This window comes from Podarcis muralis, chromosome 13 (genome assembly GCF_964188315.1).
Source record: "Podarcis muralis chromosome 13, rPodMur119.hap1.1, whole genome shotgun sequence".
Lineage (NCBI taxonomy): Eukaryota > Metazoa > Chordata > Lepidosauria > Squamata > Lacertidae > Podarcis > Podarcis muralis.
In genome coordinates this window covers 42,224,878-42,248,130 of record NC_135667.1, presented here as the reverse complement: position 1 = coordinate 42,248,130, position 23,253 = coordinate 42,224,878, and the positions used below count along the sequence as shown (strand labels likewise).

At 44.9% G+C, this 23,253-nt stretch overlaps 1 protein-coding gene across 4 annotated transcripts in view; it reads right to left on the bottom strand.

Moving 5' to 3' along the window:
• The window catches only part of ADAM11 (ADAM metallopeptidase domain 11), a 70,088-nt gene extending 50,724 nt beyond the window's left edge, over positions 1–19,364 (bottom strand). For 2 of the 4 annotated variants that reach the window (XM_028703815.2, XM_028703814.2), the window contains exons 1-3: positions 18,910–19,364; positions 17,327–17,544; positions 4,236–4,312 (exon numbers count right to left, since the gene is read on the bottom strand). In XM_028703815.2, the coding sequence (XP_028559648.2) occupies positions 4,236–4,312; positions 17,327–17,544; positions 18,910–18,976 (362 nt within the window). In that variant the 5' untranslated portion in view covers positions 18,977–19,364. The remainder of the gene's footprint in view (positions 1–4,235; positions 4,313–17,326; positions 17,545–18,909) is intronic. The other 2 variants (XM_028703816.2, XM_028703817.2) reach the window with 1 other exon arrangement.
• Positions 19,365–23,253: the final 3,889 nt, after the last annotated feature.

The window sequence follows — 23,253 nt, the reverse complement described above, 5'->3', positions numbered from 1 at the left end:
CTTAATGTCCTGGCCAATTGCAGAGGCCAGAATATGCTTCCCGCCAGTTCTACAGCGTCAAGGCAAATCCCAGCGCTAAGAAAAAGGTTCTGGGACCAGGCTCTGTCATTCTCAGGGCACCTAGGCTCCAAGATGAAAGCACGCCTTGGCAAGGGGCGAAACTCAATTACCTGACACATGCGGTTAATCACACCATCTCTGGTTACAGCCCAAGACTCATCGGCCACCTCGTCTTACGGGTAACCTGGTGCCTTGAGCTTAATTTACTTGCAGGATGGCAGGGGAGAGGCAGAAATCCAGATGCCCTATTAAATATTCAAGGGCACTCACCTAATCGCAGCATTCAGACACTGCTGTCTCACCGAAGAGGGTGAAAGAAACTTCCCACAAATATATATACTCATACATATGTGGTGACTACAGTACTGTGGAAGAAAAGCTAAAGTTCTTCACAGCACTGTGCAGATCATACAGCAGTGCACACAGTCCCAGCACTGTTACACAGTGGGGATTTGTTTTGTTCTTGTTCTTATCCCATATTATTTGCTTTTATTTTGTATTTTTAGGCTGTGGACTGCCCTGAGATCTCCGGATGAAGGGCAGCATACAAATTTAATAAACAAGCAAAACTACGCTCTATAAATTAAGACAAACTCATAATACACCCACAGACACACGTCTAGTGTCACAAAATACATGGACGAGCTCTCAGGTGCACAATCTCACCTTAATTTTCTCAGTCACATTTGCATTTTGCATTCATAAATACATGCACAAACATGGTTTATATTCTACCACCCATATCTACACCCATAATCGCAAACACAACTTCCAGGAATAGCTGCAAAAATATAGTCAGGAACAAGCCAGGCCAGAAGATACAACTTCCTGGCAGTTTAGATTTTGCTTCAGAAATCAAGTACTGTCCCCTGCCCTTACATAGTGTCATGGGTTAATGGGAGAGCAGGGATCCCACAGATCCCTGGGTGCCAGACTTTCCCCTCTAGATTCTTGGGTGCTGGGGTTTAATCAGAGCTTGTTGTTTGTTTTTTTTCAGACAGAGGGGCAAAGGGAGAGGAGCAATGAGGGACACTCTTGGAGTGTAGTGTTCTGCACCCACTCCATGGAAGGCTTTGGGTGTAAATGTGTGTAAAACGAACCATATTTCTTAAAGATACTAGTCTCTGCTGCATCTCTTTCCAAAGGAACACAAACCCTGGTTAAGTGCCAAGGTCCCAGGGATTTCTTGCTATCACTCGGCAGAGACTGAGGCGGCCTGCAACAATACAGTGGTACCTCGGGTTACTAACGCTTCAGGTTACATACGCTTCAGGTTACAGACTCCGCTAACCCAGAAATAGTGCTTCAGGTTAAGAACTTTGCTTCAGGATGAGAACAGAAATTGCGCAGCAGCGGCGCAGCAGCAGGAGGAGGCCCCATTAGCTAAAGTGGTGCTTCAGGTTAAGAACAGACCTACAGAACGAATTAAGTACTTAACCTGAGGTACCACTGTACCTTCTTTGTGCTTCAGCTAACATCAGGATTCTCCAACATGGAAAGAGCGTTGCACAGAACATTTCTGTCTCTCCGCTTCCATTTTCTCAATGCCGTAACCAGCTGAGGGATGCAACCCACACCCAGTTTACTCCAAAACAGCCCCATAAAAAAGAATGGGATAGTGCTGGTGTAAACGTGCAGTGGCTCTCCCTCTCATGCAGCAAGCCCTCCATTACAAACGCCCTCATGCATACACAAGCAGTAGGACTGCACCCACGCACACACCTTGCCACACATACCTTGGCACGTCATGAGGAATACACAATCAGCACACAGATACACATTCACTGCGGCTCCTATCCTGTCACACTCGGCGGCAGTCATGCGCTAAGAAGACAAGCGCACGCACATCCGTTCCCTTACGGCCTTGCACACCACCTCACACGTCGACAAGCGGCAGCCCCGCTCATGAGACTTCCAGTGCAAAGACAAGCTTGGCATTCTGTACAATCAGAGCTAGTACATTGTTTATCCCAGGCCCAGTTTTTAAAAAAACCAAGAGCTTGAATTGAAACAATGGTTTTCTGTCCCACTACAGGTGTTAATTAACATAGCAAAGCTTGGATGGTTGCGCTGTCACCAATTACTGTTGTTGAGAAGAGGCAATGTATACACTTATCTTGTATACATTGAAGCTTTCTGCTGAACTGTCACACACACACATTTCATAGCTATTTGACTCCACTATTAACGTTTCTCTCTCTAGTCCAGAGTTTCCCAAACTTGGGTGTCCTGTTGTTTTTGTACTACAATTGCCATAATCCCTGACTGCTGGTCTTGCTAGCTAGGAATGATGGGAGTTGTAGTCCAAAAACAGCTGGAGACCCAAGTTTGGGAAACCCTAGTCTTGTCCCCATCCATCCATCCACCCATCCATCCATCCATCCATATACATGTCAGCTGTTTCATACATCTGATGAATTGGGTTAGGTCATTTTATGCCACAAGAAATTTGTTAGTCTTTAAGGGGCCATAAGACCATAAAATGAGATGTCCAGATAGACAGAAATCACATCCTCAGTCCCAAGTCATCTGGAAGATTGGAAAACGTTTATTGAATATATGGGAAATAATTGTGCACAGCTGAAAATGCTGGCAGCATCAAGATAAATTCAACAGTGTAAACTAGTTTTGATGGATGCAATAATAGAAACTGAATGGTATAGTTTTTGTAAAATATGCAGGGATTTATGATATGTAAACTGAACCATGGAAAGAGAAGAAAGGAAATCATTGATATTTTAAGGATGTAAAATGAGTATTTTAAATTGTAAAATAGAAAATTTAATAAAAATTATATGTAAAAGAAAGAAAGAAAAGAAACGTCATCCACAGGCACCAATTTAAGTCTTAGGTCTATTCCCATGATAGCTTCAGATGCATTAATTTCTAAGCAGAGGTGTAAAGTGACTCTTAGGTGCATGGGGTTCAGCTGTACTTACACAGTGGGGAGAAGCAGGCATTTTTCACATGCTGGGAGACACATGTCCAAAGCCTCAGATACCACCATAGTCCAAGAATTACTTTGCATGCTCAGATCTAAGTCAACTTAATCCAGCATTCTGTTTTCACATATGGTGGTGGACACCTCTGGAAGCGCACAAAGCAGGGCATGGTGAACAGAACTAATTTTTTTGCAGACTGCCCTTGCATCTGCTGCTAGACCATCTATGGACATGGAAGCACAGTACAATTTTGCTGTGTGGCTAATTGATGGACTTGTCCGTTGTGAATTTCTGATCCTAAAGGCCACCATATCTTAAGAGGTCAGAGATTTTATTGCTATCAAGTGGTACATAAATTTTGTTACATGAATAAAATAAGTACCTTCTAGCAGTGAATTCTTCATGGGTTCTCAAAATCTAGTCCACAGATCACAAGTGTGGCGTGTGGCAAGGATGCAGAACAGTCAATTATATCTGTAGGGTCCTGAACTTCATTTTTTTAAATGAAAAAGCTGTTTTGATCAGGGCTTTTAAAGAAACCTGTAGAAGACCTTTCCCTCTCCCTTACCTTATTCTGAAGCTGTACATTCCAGGAATTGACTTTGGTTTTAAGCCCTCTCACCATCTGCCTGGAACAAATATATTCATGGCCACAGAACTGACTAGCCATTATTATTATTATTATTATTATTATTATTATTATTATTATTATTTCAAACCCATCTGACTGGATTTGCCCCAGCCACTCTGGGTGGCTTCCAGCATATACAAAAACATAATAAAACAGTACATTAAACTTTACTATACAGGGCCACGTTCAGATGTCTTCTAGAAGTTGTATAGTTACTTATTTACTTGACATCTGATGGAAGGGTGTTCCATAGGGTGAGCACCACAACCGAGAAGGCCCCTCTACCTGATTCCCTGTAACCTCACTTCTTGCAGGGAGGGAACAACCAGAAGGCCCTCAGAGCTGGACCTCCGTGTCCAGGCTGACCGATAGGGATGGAGACACTCCTTCAGGTATACAGGGCCGAAGCCATTTAAGGCTTTAAAGGTCAGCACCAACACTTTGCATTATGCTCAGAAATGTACTGGGAGCCAATGCAGGTCTCTCAGGACCGGTGTTATATGGTCCTGGAGGCTGCTCCCAGTCACCAGCCACACACACCCTCATACATACAAGGGAACACCCACATCTGAATCTGAAGGAAAGATGCAGAGAATACTTACTGGTTCAACTCAAGGTCCAAGGTGAAGGCTGAGCCAAAGGCATGGACAAGGAAGCTCACCTGGGCCAGGTGTATAACCTGATGGAAACAAAGAGAGACCATGTGAGGTCACATTCTCAGGTTCTTCCCTGGCATTTATTTGAAGTGTATCAGTTACACCAGCCTTTCCCAAGCAGCTGTCCTTCAGAAGCTGCCGGACTACAGTTCCCATCATCCTCAACCACTGGCTGTGCTGGCTGGAGCTGATGGGAGTTGGAGTCTAGCAACATCCAGAGGACAAAAGGCTGGGCAAAGGCTAGGCTAACCGGTACTGACAGGGGTTGTTCTGCAATATCCCTTCAAAACCAAATATATGTAACTATGCTTGATCACATTCATTTCTTCCTTGGGCCAAAAAGGGGCTGTTCCACACCCAAACTGGAAGAAAATTTAGGCATGCTTTTGAGTATATCTAAACCTGCCCTTTCCCACTTCCAATAGTAGAAGAAGTGATTAAAACAAACAAAAAACCTCAGTTCAGAAACAATGGAGAAATGCACAGTGTTCTTCCGCCCTCAGTCCCAGGAAGAGACCAGCAGGGCTTAGGATGAGATAATTCACCCTCCCCTCCTTTGTAAAACCCCTCACCTTAAAGTAATGGGCACCCATAGCCAATGCTGGAATTCTGGGCCCACTTCAGTGCACTTCTAATATTCTATTATTACACTTTCCCCCAAGAAAATTAACATGCTTGTGATCATTCCATGGCATTAGAGCAACTCAGCCAATAGCTGAGGATGGGATGCTGGGGGCATTTTCAAGACAAGCAGGAGGTAGGCATACAGTATTTCCAAGTTACCTAATACACTGTACTGAACATCTTTACAAGACAGGTTTGGGCTTCAAAAACTGTTTTCACCTGGATTTAGACTTGGCATTTATGGGGGAAGAGTTGTAGCTCAGTGGTGGAAACACATGCTTTTCATGCAAAAGGTCCCAGGTTCATACCCCTGAAGTCTTGCTGAGGGTCCAAAACTAGTCAACTTCTCCCTTTTTCTGTCTTAGCATGTCTGTTAAGGCCCCAATTTTGGTCACTCAAGATATTTTTTCCATATCCTTTCTCCATGTCCTCTCTAAGGCTACAGCTTTTAGTCATGTCCCACCCTGAACCCAATTTCTCCAGATAGGACTAAGACTTCTGCCTAAAACCTACTGCCAGTTAACGATGGTGATGCTGAGCTAGATGGACCAGTGGGCTGACTCAGTAGAAGGCAGCTTCTTATGTTCCAATGAAAGAATAATACCGTATTTTTCGCTCTATAGGACGCACCCGACCATAGGACGCACCTTGCTTTAGAGGGGGAGAACAAGAAAGAAAAAAAAATCTCCCCCTCTCTGCTCAGCGCTCCTTTGGCAAAGCGGCAGGAGAAACGGAGCCCCTTCCATTTCTCCTCCCGCTTGGCTGAAGGGGCGCGGCGCAGCTCTCCCTCTCTGCTGAAGCCAGGAGAGTCTTGCTTTCCCGGCTTCAGCAAAAGGAATCTGAAGCCTCCGGAGTGCAGCGGGAACTCACACTGCACTCTGAAGGCTTCAGGCAGCTATCCCTGAAGCCTGGAGAGCGAGAAGGGTCGGTGCGCACTGACCCCTCTCGCTCTCCAGGCTTCAGCGAAAGCAACGCGAAGCCTCTAGAGCGCGGAGAGAGCGTTCCCTGTGCGCTTCGGAGGCTTCGCGTTGCTATCGCTGAAGCCAAGGAGCCTGCATTCGCTCCATAGGACGCACACACATTTCCCCTTAATTTATGGAGGGGGGAAAGTGCGTCCTATAGAACGAAAAATACGGTAATACAATGGCCTGGAGTGCTCATTTGGTTAGAGTGTGGTATTGATAACACCAGGTTGCAGGTTTGGTCCCCATATGGGACAGGTGCATATTCCTTCATTGCAGGGGGTTGGACTAGATTGGCGTTTCCCAAACTTGGGTTTCCAGATGTTTTTGGAATACAATTCCCACCACCCCTAGCTAGCAAGACCAGTGGTCATGGATGATGGGAACTGTACTCCAAAAACAGCTGGAGATCAAAGTTTGGGAGACACTGGAGCAGATGATCCTTATGGTCCCTTTCAGCTTCATGTTCTATGAATGCACACCCCTAGGCATGTGCAAAGTGCAATTCCCTCATCTTTTGATTAAGCATACTCCCTCCATACATCTCTGATAATGGATTTCTATATTGGCTTAAGCTGCTGCAATGTTCTCTCTCTCTCTCTCTTTCAGAGGAAATTAACTATGCACATAGCGGTTTTCCTATTCTAGATGGCTATCTGGAAAAAGTCCCACTTATCAAACCAAAAGAACAAGAGTAGAAGAGTTTGGATTTAATATCCCACTTTATCACTACCCAAAGGAGTCTCAAAGCGGCTAACAATCTCCTTTCCCTTCCTCCCCCACAACAAACACTCTGTGAGGTGAGTGAGGCTGAGAGACATCAAGAATTGTGACTAGCCCAAGGTCACCCAGCAGCTGCATGTGGAGGAGCAGGGAAGCGAACCCGGTTCACCAGATTACGAGTCCACCGCTCTTAATCACTACACCACACTGGCTCTTGTCCATCTGCCCAAGTATCTGGTATTCAGAAATATATCACCTTTGAACATGCAGGTTCCATTTGTCTATTACGGATAATAAACTGCTGGCAGACCTGTCCTCTATAAATTTGTCTGATCTCTCTTAAAGCTTTCTAAGTGGGTAGTTCTCATCACATCTTGTGGCACTGAATTCCGTCAGTCAATGCTGTATTTTGCAAAGTCCTCCTTTCCCTCAGTCCAGAATGTACTGCCAACAGATTTTACTGCATGTTTTCCTGGACCAAATCGCATCAAGTGAAAAAAGTGATGGACTTGTAAGATCCATTGAGATGGGAAAATAACTTCATATACAGGGCAGAACTATGTGCTGTTGGGAGGAAGGGTGAGTACTGAACAGTTGAGTCCAAAAAAAGTTCTCAGAAGGACTGGATGTAGCAGGTTAAAAGCTTCTGGGGTTGAGCCCTGGCTCAAAGGAACCCCTGCTCAAATGCTGCTGCAGCAAATTGGGATAATGCAATTTTTGGCTGTGCGATGGAGGAAAGGAAGGGAGAGGGAGGAGGAGGGAGTGACTAAGGTTGGATGTGAAGGTGACTCAAACATTAGGGCCAGTTCTGGTTTCTCTGTTGTGCGCTCTCTCCTTTCTTTAAGGTGGGAGGAGGGGGGGGAGAGAAAAGGAAGGAAAACGCAGGGTGAAATTACAAGAGCATTTCAAGGACTGAAAAATAAGATTTCCAGGGAGAGACATCAAGGGATCAACATATTTAGCTGCAATCAAAAAGATGACTGAAGGGTATGACACTTTCACTGAACACTCCAATAGAAGGAATGTGTTTTAACTCTTGCTGTGGACTGACTTGTGCATCCAGTTTAGCATCTTGTAATAAATGTGCTTCAAACCTTATTTCTATATAGATTCAAGGCTAAAATGGGGTAGAAGAGAGGTGAAGGAACCCTAGCAAGGCCAAATAATTTCGACTCATCTTTGCCCCATGCCAGGAAAATCAGCTGTGTGCAAGCAAACAGGATTGCCATATTTTGAAGAGCAAAAAAGAGGACACATTTGCCGACTTCTGTGTCTAACTATGGATTGCTATGACTCTCATTTTACATATCCACGAAGAGGACACGTCCTGGGGAAAGATGACATATGGCAACCCAGAAGGACTTGTATATCTGGTGTGCTGAGTAAGGCAGCATACAGAGTTCCCTACAAGCAAGCAGTGGCTAGTGGACTGGCCAAGAAAAAGCAGTAAGAATTGGGCTATCTGATTGAAACGCCATGAAATCCCTTGTCAGCCAGGAGCTGTTGTCATTTAGGATAACAACCCTGAATGCAAATATCTTCAAGCAGGTATCCTCTCGCATAGTTGGGACTTTCAAAAGGCTTTTCCCCAAGTGCAATGCTTTCCCTGCGTAAATTAAGCAGGCATGGAATAAGAGGGCAACTCCGCTTATGGAATGGCAAACTGGTTTAAAAAAAGAAAGAAAGCAGTGAGTTAGAATAAATAGACAATGAACACAATGGGAGAGACGTAAGCGATGGGGGATCACTTGTACCAGGACTTTGTTCATAAAGGAAACTGCCTTGGGTTTTTTTATTATTACAATCAAGCAGTATATAAGTGTTGTGAAATAAAGAAAGAAAGAAAGAAACTGAAGCAAGATTGTTATGGCAGGTCCACCTGTGACGTAGGTATTTTCACTAGACTGCACAGTCCCTCTATTCATTCAAAGTATATATACCTGCCAGGAGACTTTAGTCATGTATACTTTCAATGCACAGAAGGGATCCGGAGGTCCAGTCTACACAATGGCAGAAATGAGTCCTCAGTATGGCGCCACTGACTTTTTGTAACTTCCTCCAGTTACATATCAGACAGACACTGATATATGTCTGTCATATCACATGGATCACGGTATGTGATCAAATCCCACTTGAAAATAGTGACAGTCTGGAAGTGTTCCATGTCTACTATATTCACTTAAAACAACAAAAAAAGTGGGGTCTAACTATTGCTTCAAATGAGCCATGAGCTGAACGCTTCCTGACCTGACCTTGCTGCCTGCTGTCAGTTCAGGAAGTATTATCCTCGGCCAAATCCAGTTTTGGCACAGGCGCTGAGCAAAAGGTGCCCAAATTGACAGAGAGCAGCAAAAGCAGGCAGGGGAAGAGAAGGGAGAGAGCAGAGCTCCTTTCACCCGTGAGTTTCTTTTGGGGTAAAACATTAGTATATGGCAGACACATAAATACCAAATGCAATTAGACATTCATTATTCTGCTTTCTGTTTTACAGATTCCATCTGTGTTTTGTTCATTTTTAACTGTTTGCTGGATTTTATTTATGTTCTATCAATCAACACTTTTATTGTGTAGACCTCTTATAAAGCTCTCTTCCACAAGTAAAAATCTGGCTGCGCTGTTACTGTTAGTTTGGCCCTTGGGAGCTGCAGATTTGAAGCTAGGGGATATTTATTTATTACATTTATATAGCCACCCTATAACAAGAGTTTGCTGGGTAGCTCACAAAGCGAAAGCATCACCAACAACATTAAAAAGCCTGCACAAAACAATAAACTGTAACAAATTAATTAAATGCCATTAATTGGTAAACTGACTTTTTTAAAAAAGCATTTGACTACCAAGTAAATTGTGAAAAGTAATTGTACATGAAGGGAATTAAAAATACTGCCTGATCGGAATTCAGATGGACATTGCAGACTTAAATTGATTTAGAAGCCTTGCTCAATAATTTCAGTTGCATAGCTGCTGGTTTCTAGACACTTAAGTTCTTCCACATTACAGCCCTTTAGCAAAGCTGAGGCTTTTCCTCAATCAACAGAAAGAATCAACAGAACATAATTAAAATGTGGATTCCACAAAGCACCTGATATAGCACTATATTGCCCAGCAATGTCTTTTCCCCATAGCCAGAATCCCTTTCCTGCTCAGCAAAGGTCCCCTGCAACATTAATTAGTGATTTCCTCTTTGCAAATTCAGTCTGTTTTCTATCTTCCTGTTCGATTAAGTAACGCTTCTGTTTTCACAGGAGAGGGTCTTTAATTACTGGTCTCCTGTTCATTTCTCTCATAGCAAAAATGAAAAGAAACCAGTAATTATCCCTCCCCACAAAACAGGGAAGTGAAGCTGACGAATGAAGTCACAGTTCATCATTAATTCCCCCGGCCATGCTGAACAGGAATATGTGAGGCAGAAGCTTTTAATTAAAGGCACAATGTCTCTTGAAAAACCTCAGTAGTGCTTTCTCACTCCTGAACAGGCTACTGGTTCACTGCAAACAACTTCAACAAAAATCAGGTATGACAAAGATGAGAAGCAACATTGGCAGGGGTGCCAACTTGAATAAACTACGTTGGGGGCAGGTAACCCTTGCCTTGCACAACCAATCACAAGATGTAGCACATGCACACCATCTGAATGACAATGCCCATCAACTTTTGGGGAGCTCGGCCGCTTCAAATATTTTATTGGGGGGAAAGGGACCTCAGCCCCTAGGAGTTGGCTCCTATGAACATTGGGGTGCAGTTGTTTTGCAACAACGTCAAATGCATTCTTTGTAAACAGTGTGTGAACGAAGCATGGCAATTCCAGACTAGCTAGTATGGAAGCAATCTCAGTTCATGCCCAGAAGCATTTCCACTTTATGATCATTTCTGTTATGTACTGAAGTTCTCACCCCAGACCAGCAGGGGGATACTGTAGATAGTTTTCACTCAGGTCCACATATGCAAATAAGGGATTGAAAGTGACGTTCAGTGATTGGATAGTTACAGAAAGTGGTTACTGTTGCATTCTAGTGGAGCTCTATATAAGCAGGCTGGCTGAACCCCTCAGTTCAGTTCTGTCCTGGCCTGTGAATAAACAAGAGCTGTTTGAAGAATCGCTGTGTCGTCTGATATGTTCACCCACAACTTAACAATTTCACATTCTGTGGGATGGAGGCCTGTGCAGCCCACACACCCCTCCAAAAAAATCTCCATAGGGCAGCTGTTGCAAGGGAAAGGATTGTCAAAGTGTTTGGGACACAAAAATGGTACCATGCACAGTGAGGATTCTGAATAGAATCCTGCCATGCCCAGCCTGATCAATCTTCCCACTCGCTTACCTAGGCAATGCAAAGATTTTGTTCTGGAGTTATCTACCACCTGGAGGCGGGTGGGGAGGGACTGAAAATCACAAAGGACAACCTGCGGTTTTAACCACCCACCCGCTGCAGTCAGCTGTGCATCACATTTGCTCAGCACCTTGGGCTGCCCCCACCCACCCTGCCCCAGCCAGCAATCCACCACCAGAAGCAATTCTACCTTTGCTTCCATCGTGGCTGAGTGATTATCTTATTCATTATGGATGAGATCTTCTACATGCCTCCCATTTAATCTAGTTTAACACTTGCATACACCTACAGCAGAGAGTTTAATGGAATCTGTTAAAGAGGGTTGAAGGTGGGGGTGGGAGAAGAGTAGATTAGAAACATTTACAGGTGAAACTTTCTGAGTGGAAAGTGTGTGGGAGACATTAGCATACCTCCCAATATTACTCCAGTGAAAACAGGGATGTCCTATTTATTTATTTATTTATTTATTTATTTATTTATTATTCCCCGTCCATCTGAATGGGTTGCACCAGCCACTCTGGGCAGCTTCCAACATATATAAAGACATAATTAAACATTAAGAAACTTCCCAATACAGGGCTGCCTTCAGATGTCTTCTAAGGGTTGTATAGTTACTTATCTCCTTGGCTCATAACGCCATACCCTCCAACATTTCTCCAATGAAATTAAGGATGTCCTAAGGAAAAGTGGCACATTCCGGGATCAAATCAAAAACCAGGATGGCTTTTGTAAATCCAGGGCTGTCCTTGGAAAAGAGAGACACTTGGAGGGTCTGTTTTAGGGTGAGAATCTTCACAATCAAGGGCGTTGTTGGGCAGGAGAGGAGGGTAGAACCCTAAATCTTTTGCGGCAGACCCCAGATTTCTTGCATCTTCCCTTTTCTTTAAACCTGATCTTTCTAAGAAGCCGTTGATTTATCATAAGACTTGAGTTATCCACCATCTTAATTTGCCCAGAGGCACACTCTGTAATTGGATGGAGCAGGGAAGGAGACATATATGCAAATTTCATCCAAATCTGTACCACGAGCCTGTGCCTCACTCAAGTCTTTTACAGTGCCTATACTAACAATACCCCATTCTCAATAGTGCCTTACTAATGTTTCCTCATAGGCAGAGGCAGTCTCTTGCGCCTGGATTCCCAAGGTCACATTCACACCATACATATAAAGCACATTTAAGGCACATGGATTTCCCCACAGAACCCTGGGAATTGTAGTTTACCACACATTTCACTTCCCAGCACTCTTAACAAACTGCAGTTCCCAGGATTCTTTGAGTAAAGCCGAGTGCTTTAAATATATGGCATGGATGTGGCCCATCAAGTTTTGTACCCCAAAATACCAGCTAGATGGCATTAGATGCCATTTTTTAAATTTCTGTATTAATATCACCCTTTTTGAATAATGCCCAGGCTGGGACAGATATTGCCCCTTCTTCATGAAGATCCCCAAACTCTGCTTCAAGGGCCCTGAAGTTTAAACTTCTTTCAAGGAAAAAACGGAGGTAGAAATGTTGGGAGATCTAATCCTGGATCTTTCACATCTCAATCTAGTTTGGCCTTAAGCCATAAACTGTGTGCCATGAAGAAATGTAACTCCCAATGATATATTAATAAAATGTTTGTGTGACTCCCAAACACCTACTTACAGAGTTCTGCATCTCTGTCTCATTTATTGACCAGGCCTAAAAAGGTAAAGGGACCCCTGACCATTAGGTCCAGTCGTGACCGACTCTGGGGTTGCGGCACTCATCTCGCTTTATTGGCCGAGGGAGCCGGCGTACAGCTTCCGGGTCATGTGGCCAGCATGACTAAGCCACTTCTGGCGAACCAGAGCAGCGCACGGAAATGCCGTGTACCTTCCCGCCAGAGCGGTACCTATTTATCTACTTGCACTTTGACGTGCTTTCGAACTGCTAGGTTGGCAGGAGCAGGGACCGAGCAACGGGAGCTCGCCCCGTCACGGGGATTCGAACCGCTGACCTTCTGATCGGCAAGTCCTAGGCTCTGTGGTTTAACCCACAGCGCCACCCGCGTCCCTTGACCAGGCCTAGCCTTCTTCAATTAGCCTGCTTTGGGCTGGGTGATTCTGCCATAGCTCTTCAGCATCCAGAGGAATTGAATGACCTGATAATTTTGATCTGATGCAGAGATACGGAAAAATCACCTGCCTTTGAAGGATGCTGCCTGTTGGGTCTCTGTATGGGTCACTGATCTGAGTTTGCCTCCTTTCAAGGATCCCCAGAACAGTGACACACAAAGAAACAAAGAAGTTGGGACTCCTCTAAGGGCTATGCCTTTTGCATAGTGCTTGACCTTTTGACGTGAAAGAGTAAAGGGTAATTCCAATTTTAATTTCCAAAAATGGACCTCAGCTATCAGAGGCATGGAAATCAAGGGGCTAACTTGCATTTGTTGGCGTAGGAGGAAATGACTCTCCTACCAAAAGCCTAGATCTCTTGACAACAACTAGATTTTGCAAAAAGGCCACTTTGCACAGGGAAGGGAGCCAAGGCTCCGAATCCTGCCAGAAAGTTCCACAGATGTTCTGCCCTCTGAATCTCCAGCCTCTGCCCCATTGGGGGAGGGGGGTCGTTGAGATCCAAGGCTGCCAGCTGTCATTTCCTAGCAGAGCTACTGGTGGGGCGGGGGGAATCCCTCTTGTTAAAAGGAGCCAGGAGCCGTTCAGTTCTGTTTGGCTGTCTATAAGTCTCCACTGCTCTCGCCTCTTAGTTCCCTTGCATCTTTGCACCGTTCGCAGAAGGCTGAGCCAAACACATTTCAGAAAGAGAGAAAGAGAAACCCAAACAAACTCCAGGACTCATTCTGTAGTCGAGTGGCTTGGCAACTCCATATGTTGAGAGAAAAAGAGATTTTTTTGAACTGTTTCCAGTGAAAGAGATGTGAAAAAAAAAGATCAGGAGACCCAAACATAGAAGGGAAAGAATGGTTTGCAAATGTTTTTAAGTGGGGCAGGGCCGGAGGATAACCAGTATGAGAAATGTGGTTTTTGAGACACAGAACAGCCACATGTACTATCCCCCCCTTTAGGTTCTAGTTGGAATATTGATATATCTAACAACCTATACTAAAAATAAACCCATTAACATGGCTCTATTCTTTGCAAGAAAGACAAGCTATTTCTCAAGTGTGTTTCGTGGGAGGATTTGGTGCAAAGCAAAGTACTGCTTGCATAACAGCTCCCCTAAAAACCATGGTGGGGTGTGTGTGCGCCAAGTCCTGTGGTTTCAAACCAACAGTTTCTCCTTCTTTAAGAATGCAAGAATTGCTTTGATAAATCAAGTGGTGTCAGTAAGATTTCAGTGATGAAGCTCTCAGTAGGGAATGATGCCAGCCTCCATCATGCTGCCCCCCCCCCAGCATGCCCCCCTACCCCAGCTAGCTAACTAGCTAGCTTCTGAACGTAGAAGTTTCTGCTTTGCTTTGGCACAATGTCATCTAACCTCCCCATAAAGGAAACAAGAAAGAATGCTCATTAAATGGCCAACATCACCTAATCTCCCTGCAAACAAATCAGGATGAATGTTCAATAAATAGGTCATCGGGAAGCAGCCTAAATTAGTTGTCATCAATAGGTCTTGTGGCAGTGAATTCTGTATTGTGTGTAGCTCAGGATTATAGCAACATGTTAGATCAGATCCAGCCATCATTTTCCAGTGGTGGACAACTAGATGCAACAAGGAAACCTCATAAGCAGGGCATGGAGGCAGCAACTTTCCTCTGCTGTTTGCCTACCTGCAAACAGCATTAAGAACTTGGAACTTCTGAACTTGGAGACGTACATTGCAAATCCTAACCATGTCTACTCTAAAAACTCCTGCTGAATTCAATCGGGCTTCCTTCCAGGTAAGAGGGGTTAAGATTACAGCTTTATTAATTTGCAAACTTCTTCCATCACCTTCCACCGGTAATGTCAAAGTGATTTGCAAGAAGGTTTGCAAGGTTATATTTGCTATCACAGCTCTACCGAGTCCTCCATGCAAAAGTTAGGAAAGAAAGAAAGAAAGAGCAGCAGACACAAAAAAGATCATGATTTCTAGAAGGAAAGCAAACAGCGAAGAGCTTCATATCCAGGGGACAATGAAATTAGCACTGAAATATGGAGTTGTTAGGCTAGAGTACATGGGAAGGTTATCTAGGCGAAGGGCAGGGAACCTCTGGCACTCCAGATGTTGTTGGACTTCAACTCCCATCAGCCTCAGCTAGCAACGCCAGTAGGAAGGAACAATAGGAGTTGCAGTCCTATCTGGAGGGCCACGGGTTCACCACACCATATCTAATACATTTAAACTTTCCAATGGCTTACAATGGGATCCATACCAAATCAGGTTTCCTGTTATTGAGGAGCAGCAGTGCTACACTGAGAATTGACTCTGGCCTTTCCCTGGGCCTCCCCAACCCCAACCCCTCTGATCTTCAACTGGCGGACTGCAACCAACACATAGGTCACAATTTTGCCTAAACTCCACACACACCCAAAATCCAAAACCAGCAAGGCCACAAGCATCTTCCAACAAGAGAGGAAAAAGAAAAGATGTGCACAGAAAGTTACAAGGCCAACAGGGAAGGTGTATGTTTTTGTGCATGCACAGTGGCAGACCTTGGCATCTCAAATTTCAGTGGCACCCTGTGCGATGCCAAGATCTTCCTTTGGAAGTCGTTGCTGGTGGTACCAAACTGATCGTGCTCCCCTAGATCTGCCTTTGATGTGTGTGAAGAGGCAGATCTAGACAGTGAGACAGTGGAATAAGTAACACACAAGACATGAAAAATCTAAAGTGGCCCCATTTGGGAGGTTAGAGTTAAAAGTGAGATGTGAGCTTGGGGGCCCTGAAAGCTACTGCATACTTGTTCCCCCCAGCCCCATCAATTTTCTCTGACTCTTCATCCTTCCCTTTTTTCTGTGACATAGAAACCAGGGCAGATATTTCTAATTCTGCTCTAAGTCAGGACATTTACAGTTGCAGCATTTCATGTTGCCATGTTTTAAGACTTGAATGGTATATCCGAATATTGTTCTACAGTGGTACCTCGGGTTACATACGCTTCAGGTTACATACACTTCAGGTTACATATGCTTAAGGTTACAGACTCCACTAACCCAGAAATAGTGCTTCAGGTTAAGAACTTTGCTTCAGGGTGAGAACAGAAATCGTGCTCTGGCGGTGCGGCGGCAGCAGGAGGCCCCATTAGCTAAAGTGGTGTTTCAGGTTAAGTACGGATCTCCGGAACGAATTAAGTACTTAACCCGAGGTACCACTGTACTCTGTTTACAATTTCTGATTGCAATTTTATTTTATTATGCTCTTAAAATGAACTTGCACAACCTTGGAACCCAGCTATCACACAACCCTTAGAACCAAGCTATCTGGCAACTCAGATATAGCCAATATAATATTAGTCAATAGTTCAAAAAAGAGCACGAAGCTCTGCTTTTATCTAACAATTTCAGTCTTTCACAGCTTTTTCCTATTTATCCTGTGTAGAGGAGTTGAGAACTTGTGAAGCATTCTGCTTTGATGTAGCACTCAGTTTCCAAAGCTTACCTACAATTGCCAAAAAATATTGTTTTAGGAATCCTTGGCAACAGTAAAACTAGCCAAAACAAAATTCAAGGGACCAGATGGAAAGATCAAGATCAACCATAAATGCTAGTGTTTCCTGTTCAAAGGAGGGAGGCTGCTGGGTCTGCAATATTTATTGCCTTCCTTGAATACCCATTCTGTCGTTTCCATGTGATCACCACATATGTGAACCCTCATTTCCTTGGGACCCTCAGTAGCTAACGCGCTGCTAACCATCTGCCCCAATTTTGCCCCTCCATCTAGACCAGGTGGGCAGCCTGACCTCCCTCTACATCGCACCAGAGAGTTGGAAATCCTGGAGAGCTGCTGCCAGCTGAGAAGAATTAGATATGTATGCTATTCTATGCAGGTGGGGGCGAGGGCAGAAAGGATGTCGCAGTTGTTTGCCTGGGTGCATGTTCTGGTTTCTAGGAAAGGAGCAGCACACCCCATTCTCACCTTCCTTACAGCCAGATGGGCAAGTGCTTCTCAGGGCAATGGGGAATGCCAACCGAGATGCACATGTGGCTACTCGCAAACTTCCTGGACAAATGCTCCAACTGCCCAAGAGGCGAGGCGGCTCTGCTCTGTCACCTACACTGCATAACAGTATCTTATTAAAAAGTTGGAAGCAGCCCTTGCCACCCAACCATTGTGTATGCATACCATCTGGCTTCACAGAACAGCTTGGAGCCTGCTCTCCCCACCCACACCCACACCTGCTATAATGTTAAGAAGAGCCTTAGGACAATGTCTTCCTTTTAAAAAAAAAGAGAGAGAGAAAGAGAAATGGGGAGACAGGGTTCACTTACAGGGCTTTCTCCTTTTCCGCCACCTCCGGCTCCTCCGCTGCTGCCAGGCTCTTTTCTGACCCTGGTGTCCAGCTGATGGTTTTGGACCTCTCCCCCAGAACTCTGTCCCACTAGCCTGGTGGGGTGGGTGATTTCCGAAACACCCCATCTTTTGCGCCAGACGGCATTCGGGACCCGCCTCCGCAAATCGCCAGGTTGCGTATCCGCTTTTACAAAACCTACTCCAAGGAAAGGAAAAGAAAGAAACACAAACCAGTCATCGTGGTGCGATCAAGGAAAGGAGGGAAGACTTGATGAGCTGGGGCTTCATTTCTGAGAGGGGCAGCTAAAGGGGCAGAGGGGCTGCAGCCAGCCTGCAGGTCACCCTTTCTGATCTGAAAGCATTTACTTATAAACTCAAGAGATGCAGAGGGGAATGGTGGTTGCTTGAGGTCACTTGGTGGGGGAAGGAAAGGTATTCTAAATCATGCGGAGATGCATTCTTTTCCAGACTTCGGGTTTGTCCCAGGACAGGTTGTGGGGCTAAATTCTCATCAGATCAAGCCATGGAGGATACAAAATGAATTCAACATGTTGCAGAGAGGCCTACATACCAAAGGAACAAGGGCTTAGATGGAGCTCCTCCAACCATCTCAGCTTTTAATTCATCTACACTGCTAGGCCCTTGGATAGGCTGGCATAGTATTGTTCTGGGTATACTCCCTGTAAGGGCATCTCTGGATCAGTGGTTTTATTAGTTTCTTAAAATGAAAGGTAGCTGGGGCTCAAGCATTTTTAGAATCCGCATGCCTTGAATGGTATGCCCTGTCCCCAAATCCTGGATCTGTGCAGGGCTGTTCTGGTTGTTCAGTGCTGATGGAAATGTACTCTTCACATGCTTAGGGAGCCCTGGCATAAATAGACACCTAGGGCTGAGCCTGGGCTTGTTCCCAAGCAGTTTGGGGGGTCAGAGTCCCACCCTTTTTGGCCAACAACACTTGGCAATACATTCGTGATCAGAGTCTGATCCAAGCCCACACATCCCCTCTAAAATGTGAGCCCAAGCTGTGTATATCAGCCCCCCCCTTTCCCTCAACTCTCTCTTCCATCCCTGCCATTCCCAGGCAGAACCGACAATATATTTTCACCGTCCACCCCAGCTGTTGCTCAACCATCTCCACCTTAGGGCTGGAAGGAACTGCAGAAAAATGTGTCTATGCAGCAGAAAAGACTGCAGTCACAGCACCGGCGAGGTGGGTGTAGAAATGGGACTGTGGGGAAGGGGTGCCCAGCAAACTCGGGGAATGTTTACAAGCAACAAATTGCAACCCACCTGCTCCCCACCCTCCAAGTGCTCCATTCAAAAAGGCGGTGCGGAGCAACCCTGTATTATTTGGGAGAGGGGAGCAGCGGTGGTGCAACATGGTGCTGCTGCCAGTTAGCTCAGAGAGATGCATGCATTGTAACTCCCACTCCTTTGTTAGCTCCAACCTGCTGGTACCCGGGTTCCCCGCCCCATATGATGCCCTCTGCCCCAATGCAATTCAGGAAGGGACTGGGGAAAGTTGTGGGGGGGGGGCAAAGCTAAGAGAGGCTCCCCTCACCTGAATGACAAAGCAGCAGAGAGAGGAAGGCTGTCAACAACACCCAGTTCTGTAGCGGGCAGCTCATAATGCCTTCATAATCGGAATCAGGGCTGGCACCAATTGGTACAGCATGCGAGGAAGACAGGTCTCAGTGCCCTTTCTTCTTTTTCTTTTGCTTTGCATTGAAAGTCTGGGATGCTCCCTGGTCCTTGCCTCTTCCTTCCTTCCTTCTTTTTCTCCTCGGAATTGTTGCTGAGGGGAGGAAGGTGGTCAGAAGAGGAGCGGAGAGGAAAGAGAGACGAGAATGTTTTGCAGAGGCAAAATCAAAACCAGAGAAGAGCCAGGAACGGGCAGGAAGGATACGGAAATCTCTCCATCCTGGCTCTGCAGTGATGGATACAAGAGTCTAACATGATGTGAGGGAGAGAGATGGGGAGAGTTGGGGAGGGGGGAGGCAAAGGAGAGAAAGGACACGTGAGCTGCAAAGATCCCTCCCTCCTGCCTTTTTAGCATGGAAGAGCTGTCTCTTGTCGCTCCCCCCCCCCCCACCACTCTCTTTCTGTATGGACAGGCAGCAGGAACCAGCAAAAAGCGGGGGGTGGGGGGGAGCAGGTTGTGCACACACTAACCTTCTCTGCACATGCACACAGGCAAATCAGACCCGTTTACTCCGGTGGAAATCAAGGCGGAATAAACATGCTCCAAAATCATGGAATTATTTCTTCTTTCAGGAAGATTAGGCCAGGAGCTCAGGTTGATTCAGGTCTCAGGATGGATTTGAGCGATTCAGCACTGGAACAGGAAGAGAGGAAGTATGCCTCTGAGTATATGCAGAGTGCCTACCATCATTACCGGGTAACCTGTAGTTTTCACCAAAATTCATCCCCTTCGTTCAACGTATCTGGGATTAAGGAGCAAGGATGACCTATTTAAAAGAAATGGAGAAGTGTTTGGTAGCTGATGCCAGGTCAGTCAAATCAGGTGTGGTCTTGCATAGTCCTCATGTACTTATAGACTGCAGGGCCAAGCAAAATTGGTGAGCAAGCCTAGTGTGCGTATGTTCTCCTGAAGCCTATACCTCTGTTCATCTGCTTGAGGAGCTAAGTCTCCTGCCAGGTAGCTTTTCACCAGCACCTCTTTGTGCCACGGTTAGGGCTGTGTGGGCTGATTAGATATGCGTTGGCAGACAGAAGATCCAGTCTTGACACATGGGAATGGAATCAGGGGGCTAATTAAATGGCTTTAGGTTCTACCTTCTGATTGAATTCTACGTTCACCCGAATAGGTGTTCAGGAAGTCCAGCAGTGAACTGAAATCATTATCATCAATTTATTAATTGCCTTCTAAGCAACCACCACAAGGCTACGCACACTAAAAAATATTTTAAAACAGCAACACAAAAACAGCAAATACATTTAAAATTAAAATGATGCAAATCAGACACTCGTGGTTAAGACCCATGTATCCAGCTTGGAACGTCGGTTGGAACAAAAATGTATTCAGGTGGTTCCAGAAAGTGCAGAAAGTGGGGGCCTGTTGTATCTCCCAGGGAATGCTGTTCCACAGAACAGGGGCAGCCACATTGAAAGCCCTGCTCTGAGTTATTGCAGAGCAGGCTTCTGAGATCTTTGGAACTTGCAGGAGAAACTCTCCCACAGCAATCCACTGAGTGTATAAGGGAGAAGACAGTCTCTCGATTAATTGCACAAATCAAATGTTGCTAAATTGAATGCACTATACAAAGTCCCTTCTCCAACCTACCCTATGGTAGTGCTTAAATTTCTTAAGTGGTGAAATTTACGGTTTATTAGGCCTACCCTCTCCTGTGCAATCCAAACAGGGTAGGGGCAGTCTGTTGGTACTCTGTGGTAAAGAGGGAAAGGTAATTTGCACGTGTTCAGACACAAATGTATAACTGTAGGATGGAACATTTGGTGTAATCTGTATTCTGGGCACTATGGGGGCTAACATGTTCCATTAATTAAGGGATGTTGTTGTTGTTTAGTCGTTTAGTCGTGTCCGACTCTTCGTGACCCCGTGGACCAGAGCACACCAGGCACTCCTGTCTTCCGCTGCCTCCCGCAGTGTGGTCAAACTCATGCTGGTAGCTTCGAGAACACTGTCCAACCATCTCGTCCTCTGTCGTCCCCTTCTCCTTGTGCCCTCCATCTTTCCCAACATCAGGGTCTTTTCCAGGGAGTCTTCTCTTCTCATGAGGTGGCCAAAGTATTGGAGCCTCAGCTTCACGTTCTGTCCTTCCAGTGAGCAGTCAGGGCTGATTTCCTTCAGAATGGAGAGGTTTGATCTTCTTGCAGTCCATGGGACTCTCAAGAGCCTCCTCCAATGCGATAATTCAAAAGCATCAATTCTTCGGCGATCAGCCTTTTTTATGGTCCACCTCTCATTTCCATACATCACTACTGGGAAAAGGGATAGTCCATTAAGGGATAGTCCATTCTTAATGATGTAATGGAGTGGGAACACAGGCTGAAGCTCTGAAACTTTTTCCAGAAAATAATAATGTCAGCAGATACAGCATCTGAGCTCAGGGTGGTAAACATGAGTGCAAAGCACCTCACTTTATAGTGCGCCATCAGGTAGTCTAGGCTCAGATAGTGGCTGGCCCAGTGAAACTCATGGCTTATCATACCTTTTCAGCCAGAGTCCAAACCTGCTAACTCCTCAATCACCTTTTGCTAGTTTATTAGTCTCTATTAGCTGCATTGCAGTGGGTTGGACTAGATGATCATTGGGATCCCTTCCAACTCTACTATTCTACAAGTCACCACACGTGCCTGGTTTGTTTCAGTACGTTAGAAGTTGCGGCAGGCCCATTTCTAAAAAGTGCAGGGCAAAGGTTCTATCTAAGAATGGCTTTTATAAGACTTCGGCAATCTGCACAGAATTTGGCTTGATGGTTGCCATTAATTTGATTTTAATTTGATTTAATTAATTCTATAATGAATGTTTTAGAATGTCGAATTATTTTGATTGTTGTTAGCCGCCCTGAGCCCAGCTTCGGCTGGGGAGGGCGGGATATAAATAAAATTTATTATTATTATTATTATTCCATTTTTTGCTGCAAGTGTGCAGCAATATGACATGTGAGAAACCACAACATGATTGTGTGTTTATTAACAGTTTGTTGATAACTTTTCTTATAGCATGCAATACATCCAAACTTAACTCCCCCAACACCCACCCAAGTCTCCCCACTGGCCCAAACATAACCCATCTCCACTTCCCCAAAGAAACAAAAATTAGAATGGAAAATTTAAAATATTCTTATTAAGCTTTGGTTGGCATCCATCTGCCTCGGGAGACAATAGAGGAGTACACCTTTGGGAGTGAAGTCAATTTGTATATCAGAAATACTGGTTCGTATGACATCTCTCTCCTTGGTGCTGCATACAGTTCTATGAATCCATCCCAAATCTGTTTGAAGCCCCCATCTCTCAGAGAACCCTTTCATGAGCAGCCAGCAGAAGCAGATTATACATCCAACCCTTCCATCTTTGGTGTCATCCTAGATTTCCAGTGCCTCAAGATTATTCTTTTAGGCTGTCAGCACGGCTTTGCTAAACCACCCCCTCACACAGTCTCCATTTATCTGATATGTAGGCCAACTATCAGTAATCTCTGAAGTGCTATCCAAAAGTAAAATTCATTCTAGTTTCAACTTCTTTCCAAAAAGAGGCAACAACAGGGCGCTGTGAAAAGAAAGTAAATGACTTCACTCTGATTTCATACCACCAACTTTCATCATCTGTTTGGATCCCCAAGGCTTAGATCATGTGGGTGTCCAATAATCCATGTGGATTAATTTTAAGGGAAGATCCAATGTGGAAAACTTGATATTGCATGCAGCAGGCCTGCAAAACACCATCTGAAATTTATTGTTGAGCTCTGCATTTCCCCAAAACCTGATTTCCTTTCTAAATTAGGGATTAGCTCGTTGTGCATCACAGAATACAAGCGTTCGCTGGATCTCCGGTGGATCCACTGCATTAAGCACATTTGGGTCAAATGTTACCTCAGCTTTATGCTCATGTTGTACGTTCTGCCGTGACACTCCTGCTGAAAGGATACATTTCTCCTGTAATGATTTAAACATGTATTTTTTGGGTCAAAATCTGTGAGCAGAGTGAAATATTAATTTCCACCCATGAGGCTTTTACTCTGTTCAACCTGCATACATAGCATAACAGTTATCTCTAATTACAGGAGGTAAGATATGGAGGGGGGAAAGCAGAGCGTTGAATTCTGAGGCGAGCACAATTTGAGGGAGACCTCTACAAAAGCTGGGCCGCGTTATAGCATTTTTGACATTCAGGTATATCAGTATGCCCGCCACAAAAGTTG